At 44.2% G+C, this 14,090-nt stretch overlaps 1 protein-coding gene across 1 annotated transcript in view; it reads right to left on the reverse strand.

Moving 5' to 3' along the window:
• sox5 (SRY-box transcription factor 5) overlaps nucleotides 1-11,440 on the reverse strand; it is a 74,373-nt gene extending 62,933 nt beyond the window's left edge. The window contains exon 1 of the mRNA XM_008300392.1: nucleotides 11,423-11,440. Coding sequence (XP_008298614.1) covers nucleotides 11,423-11,440 — 18 coding nt within the window. The remainder of the gene's footprint in view (nucleotides 1-11,422) is intronic.
• Nucleotides 11,441-14,090: the final 2,650 nt, after the last annotated feature.

Genomic DNA, 14,090 nt, shown 5'->3' on the forward strand with positions numbered 1-14,090 from the left:
AAAAAAAAAAAAAGAGGACGGAGGGGGGGAAAAACGCTGACAATAACTCTGGAATCGTCGGCTATTATTTTGGCTCATTGGCTCAAACGGAGTCAAGCTGCTGCCCCGCAAGCCGAGCCAAAACAACCCCGTCCACCTGCCGAGAGGGAACCAGTGTGTGTGCACCAGTGTGTGTGTGTGTGTTATGCAGCGAGAACCCCATCCGGCTTTTGGATCCACAGTAAGCTTTTCTGGTTCAGGAGCTGCTGGAGAGAAGAGAAGGAGAAAAAAAAAAGGGGGAAAGAGAGAGAGATGGGAGGAGACTCAACCTCAGTCCAGCTCGCAACCTCACAAACAATACCGTCCCCTCTCTCTCTCCCTCTCTCACTCACTTTCTATTTTTCACTCAGACGTTTTGCCCTGAGTCACCACAAGCAGCCAGCTCTATTTTTCCTATTATCTCATATTTGTGAAGACTGGAGACCTTTAGAAGGAAAAGGGAGGGTGGAAAGAGAGAGAGAGAGAGGGAAAGAGAGGGGAGGAAAAGGGAGACAGAGAGCCCTCGGGTGCACAACAAAGGGTCCTCTGTGCCAGCGCCAGGCCCAGCCGGGCTCGAAGAGGAGGGTGGAGGATGAAGGAGGAGAACCAAGAGGAGGAGGCGGCGGCGGAGGAGGAGGAGGGCCCCACAGGAAAGGGCCCTGGCTTGGGACCCGTGGCCGGCGCTTATATCCCCCCCGAAAAAACAGGCTCCACATTGACTTGGGCCTTGGCAGCCACTGGGAGGCTCCAGCTACTCCCCCCTCTTCCTCCTCCTCCTCCATCCCTCTTTCCTTCTTCATTCTCCTCCTCCCAAAAAACCGAGCAGGGGTCAGCATTGAATAAGCAATTATACAAGCACTGGTGGAGTTTGTCTAAGACTGCCACCCCTGAACACTGCAGTATTGAGATGGCAGGAAGGAGAAAACACAGCGAGGAGACGACGGAGTATAAAAAAAACGCATTTGCTGCTGCTGCTGCTGCTGGTGGTGGTGGTGGTGTTGGTGGTGTTACTGGTGGCGGCGGCGACGAAGAGACAACATGTGACCTAAAGATTAGACTGTAACCAAATTAAGGTAAATCACTGCGACAGTCATGTAAACGCCTTAACAGGGTTATCGTAACTGAATTAAAGTGGAAGCATAACAGATCTAAATCACTCTTTGATTTACAGCCTCGATCGATAACCGAAACCTCGTCGTGTTTCCAGACAAACCCGGGTTGCACAGAATCAGCCGGGTCGTGCAGGGATTAGAGACACATTGGTGCCACTTTGAGGACACACCTGCACAAAGACTAAAAAAACTGAAGACAGCCTCAAGCTGGGCGAAGCCGTGTAGTAAAAATGACCTGTCTGAACGCTTCACCTAAAGCAGCAAGATTCAGCGCCGCAATGAATGTTCTCTGCTTTTTAACCCCCATGAGCATTAAAACTGCTTTTTCGGGGGGTTTGAAAGGCGTGATATCTTTTAAAAATCACCCAAATTACACCATTAATCAAAGGCAGAAAGCAGAGAGAGGGTTGAATTTGGAGCTTGTTGTTATGTTATGTGGGGAAATGAATCAAGCTTAGAATCATCGAAGTCGCTTCATGAGTCTCATTTAAAAATTCTCTAAAAAATTAACAAATTGCTGTAATCAGATTCTGATAAAAAGAAAAAATTCTGTGCCCGTTTATATAACTATGAAACCAGGAGTGGTTCAGCTTTAACCAACAGTAACACAGAAAAAAAATCAGAGACTTTTTGGCAACAACTAGGTTGAACTGCAGGCTGTGTTTCCACACATCAGTCAATCGAGTATGAGAAAAATATTTTCTTATTTCTAATTTTTTCCAGCGTTGTTAACACCTGTGGGTGCTTGGAAAAATGTTGTACTTCCTGTTTTTTTTTTTTTTTGTAAAATAAATAATCAAAGAAATTAAACTTTCATTTTTCCTTTTATTTCAGATAACTGTGTTAAACTGTTAAAATACACATTTCTGAGCTCTCTCTACTTCTAGTCATGGTTGTGTTGCTTCCAAGGAGGTGCAGGTAGAGAAAACTGAGCCCACAGTGAGTAAAAATGCAACAGGAGCAAACAAAACATGCAGAAACTACTTAGGGTTTAAAGGGCTGACGTGGTTAAATGTCATTTAGAATAAAGAAAAAAGGCCAAAAACAAAAAATAAAAAAAGCAAAGAGGTAGCGTCACTGTTTAAATAATACTTTCTGTAGTAAAACGTTACAACTTCAACAGACGGGATCTTCTGCATTATGGAGATGTTGAGAGGAAACTTCAGAAAGAGGCAGAATTTGGAAGACGACTCCTCACTTATTTACACCCTCTTGATACTGCAGCTTTCGCTTTACAGCCTGGCTATTCCCCTCGCACCGGCGGCGCCAACACACTCCATTACGAAATGATGATGTTGATATTTTGATGATCAATTCATGTCTGGTTGAGCTGGGCCATGTGTCTGGACACATTTTCATCGATTCCTTCTAAAGACAGTCCAATCGTTCCAAAAGCGACGAGGGCCCGTGCCAAGATTATGGGCAGTCTCTTGTCATAAAAAAAAAAAAAAACAAAAAAAAAAAAAAAAAAAACAGGGGCACTATACGGCGGCTTGAGAGAGGAGAAAGAGATAGAGAGGGAGATGTATCAAAAAGCTTTTTGTCCAAGCCCACCTCGCACCACCACCTCCGCAAGGTTAGCTGCTAAAAGTACCAATTACTGGCTTGTTGTTGGGGAGAACGGCGCTTGGCAACAGTTGCCGCGGTGGCCGGGCCTCTGTGTAAACACTAAAATCCCTCTCCTCCTCCTCCTCCTCCTCCTCCATCCTCCATCCTCCATCCTCCTCCTTACTTTCTAACCCCCCCACTCCCCTCCCAGTGCTCTCCCCCCACCCACCCGCCCCGTCTCCCACTGAAGCAGAGGATCGCAAGCAAAGAGAAAGAGACAGAATGTGTTTGTAGAGCTTCGGCTCCCCGGTCGGTTTTTCGGTGTCCGCAGCGACTTTTTCATTCAGAAGCCGCTCCAACTTTAGTTATTAATAAACACTCGGACCACGAGGAGGGCCTGGGGCGGCGGGGGGGGGAAACGGGGGGCACATATACTCAAAAGTGCCTGGCGTCAACTTCTGAGAGTTATTATTTCACCTTGTACAGTAAGTTTTTTTTATTTCAGGGTGAGTCGACAGGGGACATATGGTTCTCCCCCCTGAAGTACTGCAGAAATCACAAGATTGTCGCCTCTAAACACATTTCGGGGCGACACACCTGTTAAGCTACGTGCCAAAAAAACACCTAACGGGAGGTTTAATTTTAATTTTTGTTATTTTTTGAGGGGGGAAAAAAAAGGCAAATTCCCGCTCTGGTGTAAAATAAAAAAAACAACAGATGCAGCGGGATCTTTGGTGCTAATATTAGGGCCTGCGGGGATGTATAGCAACATGTTTCCATTAAACGCGGCGTTTCTAAGAATAGGCCGCGGCACATAAAGAGAAAATTTACAAGGGTGTCAGTCAACAATTTAATAAATTGAAAATCCATTTATCTGAATACAGAGTTCTGCCCTTCACTCCACTGCCTTTCCCTAACAGATGGTGTTGTGGGTGCTTATGTCCAATTTGATTTGAACCAAACCCTCAGCCAATTTTTACACTGGCATGAAATCTCAGCGAGCCAGATCCACACACTGGCAGTCAGAAATAGCAGCGGAGAGGGCGCGACATTGTGAAAGAACGATGAAGGGCAAAATCTGGAGCGACATTCGAGAAAGTCGCAGAAAAACTTTCCTTGTTGTTTCGTTTGTGTCAGTTTTTTTTTTTTTGCTTTCTCTTTCCCCCCCTTTTTCTTTTCCTCTCGCATGTTGTTTGTGTGCCGAGGCTGGTTGAAATTAGCGATGCTATCTTAACGCTGGAAAAAAAAAAAAAAAAAACACGCTCCTTTTCACACACACTCACACATACGAGCAGCATTTTCCCAATTGCCTCTGTGACCTCCATTATCATTAAATGGCGTTTGATAGCATCTAGACATTTGAATCCGCTGCGGACTAATTCAGCTCGGAGGCCCTGATAGCCGCTGCCACCGCACCTTATTAGGGACAAGCTATGGGACCGAGCGCGGATCCCATTTTCATTTTACTGCCTCATACTTTACCGGCTGAAGAGAGCGAGTGTCAGCCGCGGCGCTGATAACCACCAAGCACTGGCCGCTAATTGCCCGGTTAACAAACAGAGCCTCATGAGAGACTTTTGAATAGATAATAGAGCCTCGCACGCAACAATAGGGTCAGGCTGTGTTTAAAACTAAGTGCCGAGGCTCCTTTGAAAGTGTGATACGTCAGGTGGCGTCTCGTTTGTTCTTGTAGACTTTTAGCTGACTTTTGAAATGATCCGATCAGTTCTGAGAGGCTCTCATTGGTCCAGAATGTAATCTTCCTGCTAAACTATCTTGTAAGTAGCTAAAATTAAGTTTCCGGCATAGTTATGTACTTGTAAATTCGATCTACAGACTCCTGAAAGTTAAAAAAAACTGGTCACACTGTATTGGAAACTAAGTGTGGTCCTGTTCCAGCAAGTATACGGTTCCAGGTGACTACGCTGCATGAAATTCTTGTAGACTTTGAGCTGAGCATCTCTAACTTTTTAAATGATCCAATATGCACTTAACAATGCCCAACTAAAGGCTCTTGAAACAAGAAGTTGGACAGGTCACACTGTATCTAAAGCTAAACTTATCCACTGAGGAACGTGCTCCAGGAAGTATACGGTTCCATGTGAAAACATCATCTCTTGATTTCAGAGAAAATCTCATTTTTTCCTGTAGTTGTTCAGCTGAGCGTGAGCGAACATGTAAATGATCCAGTAAGTTCTCAGATATGACCAACTAAACCACATAAATCACTTTTAGCAACACTTTACGAGCTTTCAAATGCAATTTACAGACTTTCAAAGTGAGAAATCTACCTCATATCACAGCAATAACAGGTCACGCTGTATTTAAACTACACTTATTCACTGAGGATCCTTGAAAACCTGCTCCAGCAAGTATATTGTGTCAAGTAAACACATTTTATCTCCGGATTTCAAAGAAAATCTCAGTTTTTCTTGTAGATTTTCAGCCGTGACGCCCAAAAGTCCTAAAATGCTTTCATACATGTAACTAAAATTTGCAAATCAACAATTTATTTAGCTGCAAATGAGATCTACAGACTCCTAAAGTGAAAAATCAAACTCATATCACAGCACTAGCAGGTCACGCTGTGTTTAAAACTACGTTTATTCACTGAGGCTCCTTTGACAACCTGCTCCAGCAAGTATATTCTATCAAGTAAACACATTTTATCTCCTGATTTCAAAGAAAATCTCAGTTTTTCTTATAGATTTTCAGCTGTGATGTCAAAAGTCCTAAAATGCTTTCATACATAAAACAAAAACTTGTTATTTATTTAGCTGCAAATGCAATTCACAAACTCCTAAAGTGAAAAATCTGACTCATATCACCGCAACAACAGGTCACGCTGTGTTTAAAACTACATTTATTCACTGAGGACCCATTGATTTGGGCGAAAACACCTGATTTCAAAGAAAATCTCATCTTCTTTACTTGTAGATTCTCAGCTGAGCATCAGCGACTTTTCAAATGATCCGATAAGTGCTGAGATCTGCCAACGATCTGACGTTTTCTGCAGTAATTTACTTACTTGCAAATGCGACTTGCAGACTCCTGAGAGGAAAAATCTGCAGATCAACAATCAGATTAGCCAGTTTTACATGCACCAACATGTCAAACTGCATTTAAAACTAAGTTTATCCACTGATTATCCTTTTAAGACTTATTGTGGCAGGTTAAAATGCTTTATCTCCTTTATTTTTCTGCTACAGCATCAGCAAATTTCGAAACTTCTGAGACGCTCTCATCGGCCCAGAATGCAACCTTGTCGCGTTTAAGATTTCCAGCTACACTTTCTTTACTTGCACAAACGATTTACAAACTCCCGAGATGCAAAATCAGATCCACACGAAAAGCCAACTGGGAATGAAGTTAAACCTCTGCAAAGTCTGCTGCCGTCAGCCCGGCGTGAGGGCGAGGAGAGGGTTAAAAAGTCGGGGCCAGCACTCCTTTAATGCACGCACATCTCTCCCTGTCAAAAGCATCCTGTTAAAGTGGGCCAAGGCATGTGTACCGGTGTGTGTGTGTGTGTGTGTGTGTGTGTGCTGTACACAGCGGCTCAGGCTGCTGTAATGGAAAATGACACTTGCAATCTGTCTCGTGGCAATAACCCCTCTTCAGTGCTCTCGTCTCCAATCCACACACATACGACACTCGTGCACGCACACACTCGCTCTCTCGTGCACGCTCCACGTCTCTGTCACCGCGGCAGCAGCAGCCCCCGGGCCGTCCTTGTCACTGCACAGCTTTATTGCATCACTTTAACGTGACAACAAAAGAAGACATTGTGCATCGGGCCTGCCGTGTATAGAGAGAGAAGAGAAGAAGAAGAAAAAGGGGGGAATGGACCCACGCATTAACTAGACGGAGCAGCGGCGGCGGCGGCGGTGGAAGCAGCGGCAGCGTTCTCGAGTCATGACATTTTTCGTCTGCCTGTCAAAGCGATGACAGAGAGACAGACAGAGCAGCAAGACTCTCCTGACACACTAATGCTGTTTTGCATGTTGGAAGCCCGTTCAAACGGCGCCGAGCTGCGACTTTAACCTCCCCTTCCCCGCTCGTGCATGTGAGACTGATGGGTGAAGACTGTTATTTCTGATGCTATCATAGTCTTGGCCGCGCGTCGGCTTGCTTGATTGACAGTTGGCTTGGCATTAGAGTGGCTTCGCTTTGCCGGACGGCGGAGGCGGGACCCGCCTATTCCAGTTAACGCGAACACTGTTGACAAGCGCAAACAGACGCGCGACACACACTTCTCCCTCTGTTTATGTGTCTGTTTGAGTCTCGATATCCGTCTCCGTCTCTTTTTTGTCTTTTCTTCTCTTATGTGTGAATGTTTGTTCCATCTGTGCGTCGATCGGCGGGGCCTGAGACGGAGCGTGTTGTAAAAGTCTTAAGAATAGCTCACATTGTCCAGCGTGCTGCTCAAAGATAGGGGCGACAGACATGTGAGAACCATTAGACCAATGGCAACAACAGCACCAAACAGCGCTGGAATGCTCTGCTGACTAGCATGTGTGTGTTTTGTACGCGAGGGCGTGTGCCTTCGAGTGACCTGAGCCTTACGAGTCGCCGCGCTCCAATTATTCGCTCACGTCAACGCTGTAAATCTTTTTCCTTTTCCCAAGTTTTCCTGGCAAGATCGCGTTATTTTTATTTTTTTTTTCATTTTAGGCGAAGAGAAAAAGTTTGTCAATGTCTCGTCAATAGGACGCTGCGGGTTGGGTCGCGTTTAGATCACTTAGCCATCTGTGGCGAAGCAGAACTCGCAGAAATTACATGACGATATCAGAGTTAGAGAAAAAGGCTTCATTTTTTTGGGCCATTTTTATGACTTTGTCTGACAGAAGCAAAATAGACACAAAGGGGTTAAAAAAAAAAAAAAAAAAGCGGGAAACGACATGCAGCGAAAGTCCAGCTGGCGGGAAGTCGAACTGCGGCCGCTTCGAGGAGCGTCTTGATTGAATAAAAGCAAAAATTTGCTGGAGAGACACTCGCGGCTCTTCAGCAATTTCACACATTTTACTTGTCGCGCTGCAAAAACGGAAGAGCTTTCCAAAGTTTAAATCAATAACCCCGAGGATGTCGTCGTCGTCGTGGCGTCGGGTTATCTCGCCTCGAGACTTTACAACTTTGTAATGAAAGGCGCTTTTGAGTTGAGAGAGACTATTTGCAGGATGAAGTTTTGTTTTGTTGTTTTTTTTTTTTGGAACAATTAACCCTTTAAACTCCAAGCAGCTTTTTTCGGGGCGTTTTTCAGTCCGTTTTTATTCACTTTTTGCTCGTTTTTCACTGCAAGATAAAGTCCTGCACCTCTATGGAAGCCGAACAACCACGACTAGAAGGAGGGAGAACTCAGAAATGGGTTCTGGAAAGTATAGAAAAGTTATAACTTTCATCTTTTATCTAGCTTCCACAGTTGTCTCCTGTTTTCTCCATGTAAACACTGCCTGCAGTTCAGCTGAAAAGCCCTTGTAACTGATCACAGAGTCATTAATGGCTTCTTGGTTGAGCCAAGAAGTGCAGATGTATTAGTTTTTAGTTTTTTTTAGACTCTAGTTGGTGCAAATACTCTATTATTGGCGAAATTTCCAATGGAGTCACATAGAATAAAGTAATGAAATATCCCAATTTTAAGATTATTTTCTCTCATGTCATGGATGAGTAGTTTGAGGACCGTCGGAAAGTAAAAAATCCACAGATTTTTTCAGTTTTTACAGTTTCTGGCTCTGATAAACAGAATAATTTTGGCAAATTTTCTAAGACAATATGTCGGCAGGTTTTAAAAATTGCACTTAATCACGGTCACTAATTTGATTATCAATTTATTGATTTGAGAATTTATTTTATTTCTTTTTTTTTTAAACATTTGGAGAAAAACAACTCCTCTGATCCCAGCTTCTTAAACTTTAATATTTTTATTTTTCTTTATTCCTCTATGACAGAAAACTTTTCATCTTTCAAACACGGATCGATTGTTTTTTTTTTGTCATTTTCCGACATTTAATCGACAAAAACACCTTCGACAGATTAAAATAATTGTCAGTTGTCGCTCTGGTGATGTTGACAAAAAGTAAAGAAAGTCCAGACTGCTTTGAGTTTGGCCGTTTTAAATTTGTCTTTTTTTAAATTACCGGGATTTTTATTAATTATGACACCAGCGTGAACATTTTGGGATTTCGTTAAGTGCACTGGGCAACACCTCTGATTTCGATTTCACCTTTATTTTTTTTTTCTTCCAAAAACCGCTTTAGCATCTCTGCTTCAACTCGCTCGCCGAGCGCCAGCTGGAGCCGGGATCCACTCGAAACCGCTCATTCGGATTCAGCGCGTCCTAACCATGACTGGCATCTTCCAAAAACAATGATTAAGGCTTTACGGGTGGAGATATTTAATAAACCCAGCGACTAATATATGCTCCGGATGTTTATCGAATCTTCTTATTGTTTATTAAATCAATTCTGCGCTAATGCCGTCTTTCATATCTTTACGAGGACGAGTTAATTGCATCAATTCTGGGTATGTTTGCATCAACTTTGGTTATAAATATCACTTTTCAGACACTGGTCCTTGTGTCAGCACTTATTTTTTTTTCCTGAACATTCCTGTCTGTGTTTGAGCCCCTCTCCCGCCTCCTCCTCCTCCGTCCTCCTCCTCCTCCTCCTCCTCCGACAAGACACCCATGACTCTTTGAGTGGGCTAATTGTCTTAACAACGTTTGGCTCAGCGGCGACTGCAGACTACAGCGGGGGTATCATAACCTTGGAAATAACGTCGTTAGTGTAATTCAACAAACCGACAAACTGGACGAGGAGGGCGTGATCTGCGGTAAACTGGGGCAAAAAAGAAAAACAGAAAAAAAAGCTGGCGGGTTACAAAGGGGGCTACAAATCCGAGCGTCGGCCTGTGTTTTCACAGCGTAAAGCGATACGGCGGCGGGGCTGGGAGGCACATAGAGGGCTCAATGTTAAAGAGTTGGGTGTGTGCGCTTTTGGGCGTAAAAGAGTGTGTCAGACGCACCGGCATGACCTCAAGAAACAAGTGTCCAGTGTCCGACCATCACAAGACTAGTCTGGTGCGGCGAAGAAAAACAAACGTAGGTTCAATTTGAAAGATAAAGATAGATGAAAACAATCCAGTCGAACTGTTGCATCCGCCGCCGCGAAGCCCACTACCCACCATCTGACACACAAGACAAGACAGAACTCACATCTAAAAAGGAGCCTTAAATAGCGCCGTTACACACCACTTATCCGCCGCCGATCAATGATATTCATAGTTAATCATCATTTTACTCACAAATTTTTTTTTTTCAGCGAACAAGGATCCACGTTCTAAATTTAAGCAACTGTCAGGCGGAAAAAAAGGGCTGTGAGCGTAGGAGGAGGGAGGAGGGCCGCTGCCAGAGAAAACGGTGACGCATGCAGACACCAAACACACACACATGCATGAACGCTAGATCTGAGATGTACAAAGTTTTTTTTTTTCTGTTGCGGTAACACCTTAAAAAAAAATGAAGCAGGGAGGAGATGAAACTCCTGACAGGACGCTACGGACGCCGCAGGATGGATGGTTTGGAGAAAAGAGAAGGAACAAGTGAGCAGGGTAGAGGAGAGTCTGGCAAACGGAGCTACAGCCCGAGCCAACAGAAACCAACCTCAGTGGTTTTATGCTGTTTTTATACCAACGCCTGACTCATATATTGGTTGTTATTGGGCGATATTGGCCTATAGCATATATATATATCAATATGTATTAAAATTAAAACTTTTTTTTTCGTGGGAGGTGCGTGGGATGATTCATAAACGATGTCATAGTTCGTCCAGCTCCAGCGACACCACTGCAGCACATGTAGCGCTACATCAGTGGTGGTGCGGAGTCAAGTGGTGTCTTCCCAGTGAGCTGCTAACTGCTTTGTGGAATGCATGGCTGGAATCTTAATGCACAATGACCTCAACCTTTCCAACACAACTCTAGCATACTATATATATGTATATATGTATATACATCCGGCTAAACCTGATCTTAGTGTCTGTTGTCGAGCAGATGTTGCAGATTTAAAAATATTCCTAATAAATGCAGCATAATAAAAGACAGCTGTCACATTACGCCATATAAGAAAGCTAGCTTGAACACATTTGCGCTGCCCAGAGGTCTTTAACTGACACATACGTCTTTGTCATGGTGCCCCTTTTTTAGCTAAATCTGGTGAAGATGTACATAAACTGTGTTTTTCTTTCCACTCACATTAGCTCGCCTTCGATGCTGCAAAAACACCGTAAAGCTACTCTAAGCTGCTCAAGTTATAATATTGAAGTAATAACAATATGGAAAGTCCACGACAGAATTGGTTCCTTACATTTGTTATGAAATAAAAACCCTGGAAGTCCGTCTTCGTTACACGGCAAGTCCTCTAGCGTCTAAAATAAGTGTAAAATTTGCAGCGCATCCATTAATTTTAGACAAAATTGGAGCGTTCACTGAACCTTGGATCTCGACGTATGAATAAAGACTTACATAAGGCACTTTAAAACAGTATTTAGTGAATAAATGTGTCATCATAAGCAAAAGAATCCTGAACCTTGAATAAGAAACAAAGCATTACTTTATAAAGCATCACCAACGAGTAAAAACAAAAATCATTTCCAGAGCCGTATCTCCTGAATGTTAAAGTTCAGCTCAGCCTTTTGAACTCCCAGTTTATGATTTTCCGTCAAATATTTGACATCCCCAAACCCCGGGCTTACCATAACCCCCGGCGACATCTTCGGGGTTATTTTCTTTGACTTTAGGAAGCTCATCAAAGAGCCGCGGGAGACAACACAGGCGGCGTCTCGGGTAAATTGACCCCTTAACTAATTAAAATCTCCAAAATAGCGCCTCGGATCTCGAGGAACCGACGTCTCCGCCGCAATAAATAACAGAAAGCGGCGAGTAAGTCTTTAGCAACCTTGACAGTGTATTAATGATCACTGCAGCACACGGCGGCTGACTTTTATCGCCACCGACTGCGATGTTTTGGAGCGGCTGCAGAAGCACACACCTGGGTTAGAGACAAGACTGGCATACAACAGCTGATTTGCTTTGTCAGTATTACAATGAGCCAAGAGGCCAAGTGTTGGTGTGTGCGTACGCGCTCGTGTCGTGTGTGTGTGTGTGTTTGTGCGCACGCTTTGCATCTGCGTATGTTTGGATGTTTGAATATGTGTGTGTGTGCGTACGTGTGAGTTTGTGTGTAGGTGACAACTCCAGCCCCAAACTGACTGGCATCTGGCGGTGGCAGTTGTTTTAACAGCTGAGCTGACAGCATTAATCCGAACGCACCCAAATCAAAAGGAGACAACACCTGTTCACTGCTCCTGAGCCCAGCCGAGGAAGAGACGCGAAAGGGGGAGGGAGGGAGAGAGGGAGGAAGACGAAGTATGAATGGAGGCAGGGAGTGAAAGAGATGGAGGGGGAGTGATTAGAAGCAGGTGGGGAGAGTGACAAAGGGAGGTAGAAGGGAGAGAGAGAGAGATGAGGGGAGGATGAGGTAGAAATGAAAAAAGAGAAAAGACGATGAGAGCGGGCACGCTGCCAGGCAACACACACACGGCGCTCTTTCCCCTGAGCGAAGCGGAAAAGGGCAGTGGGCCAAACGAGGAGGGAGGGAGGGGTGGAGGTGGAGGGGTAGATGGATGGATGGAGGGAAGGATGGAGGAGGAGGAGGAGGGATCTATCCAGAGGAGCATCGGCGAGGAGCAAGAATGCAAGAGATGCTTGTCTCCCAACATCTGGCTCAAATAGAGGGCCGGGTCGCGGCGTGGTCTCGGGTCGCGACCCCCGAGGCCGACAACACAGACGCCACCGCTTCACGAGCAGGACCTGAACTCTGACCAGGCAGCCGGGGGTTAATTAATAAAGACTTCAAAGAGCGAGGCGGGCGTGAGTGACGGGCCGCGCTGAATGGAAGGGTTGGCTTGTTAGATGACTACCTGACACGCTCAGGCTGCCTCGTTGCTCTCCGGGTGACTTAAGTGGCAAAACTACACAGAATTCACACCACTTCTGTCCTGTCTGTGGGTGGTGATTACGTGGATTGTTCCCCCGAAGCTCCTCCGTCGGGTCAAACCGGCCTGCTGCTGCTGTACAGTGAACACTCTGTGCTGTATATGCGTGTATTTTTTTTTTTTAACCAGACAGTCTAACAAGAAGCCAATCCGACGCCTCCAATCAAGCTGTTAAAGCCCCTTTACATCCATGTCAGGCCTTAAATCCTGCACTGGACGCTGCTGACATGAGGTTTCGCATGTGTGTTGGAGCTGAGATGTAAAAATTGCACTAAGCAGATTGTGCTACTTTGTGCACAAGCCTACATGGATTATATACAAGGAGGGAAACTTGGGGAGTGCGGCGTCTTTCATACATGTATATTAACATGCGGCGCGCAGAATGCAAGGCACAGATGCAGATTTGCCTACACATACGTATAAATAGTATATAAAAATAGTAGTTCGTACTGTAAGTACTTGAATCTCTTGGAAAAAAAAAAACAGTCACGGCTAATACGCTCTATCACAGGGCTTACTTACAGTCTATTTAAAGTGCATTATAGCCTACAGTAAGCTTACATGCTGCCATGAAGGTGCCATGAAAGTGCAGACGTGCACCTGCACCGCTTATATAGGTCACATAAACATAAGCAAATGCATGCACATACATAGATTACTGAAGATGCATATATGCATCATAATAGGTGAAGTCAATCTCACTTTTATCTGGAGATTCCAGGAATTTTTTATTTTTTTGCATGAATGTGATTATCTCGCGAGGCCTCGTATTTGCTTGTAATGTAGAAAGCATCTCTTTAAAACTCTACTTTCTGATTCCTGGAATATAAATGAACACATAAGGTTTTGTACAGGTTCATCATATGTTTATAAATGTGTAGAAGGAAGTGAAGTAATTAACCGAGAGTCAGCTGAACATGCAACAATTCTACTGAAGCCAAGCGCACAATACGGACTAATAGATGATGGTTTAAATAGAGGTTTTTTCTAAAGTCAAACTGTTCCAGGAAACTTTCAGGGAACCGATTAGGAACCAAACTGACCCCACGAGACGAAACACTGAAAGAAAAACTCACAAACACGCGTGGCGGCATTAAACGGCACCAAACTCGTGATAAACTTCCGCACATTATTTTAAAGTTAACTCCGAGATGCCTTCGTGCCACGCGCTCGCTATAAAATTTGCATGTTAATGGAAACGTCTGGAAACCTTGCAGCAGAGTGATACCTTTTTATATTTCGTTATGGCATCGTGTCAAGATGAAAAAAAAAAAAATAGAGAAAAAAAAAAAGAAAATCAAGCATTTCATTCCAAATATGCGACATCCACCTACTCACAAAAGTAACTGCTGGTATGTCGGTAAAC

The sequence above is a fragment of the Stegastes partitus genome, unplaced genomic scaffold (assembly GCF_000690725.1).
Source record: "Stegastes partitus isolate 25-593 unplaced genomic scaffold, Stegastes_partitus-1.0.2 Scaffold1532, whole genome shotgun sequence".
NCBI lineage: Eukaryota > Metazoa > Chordata > Actinopteri > Pomacentridae > Stegastes > Stegastes partitus.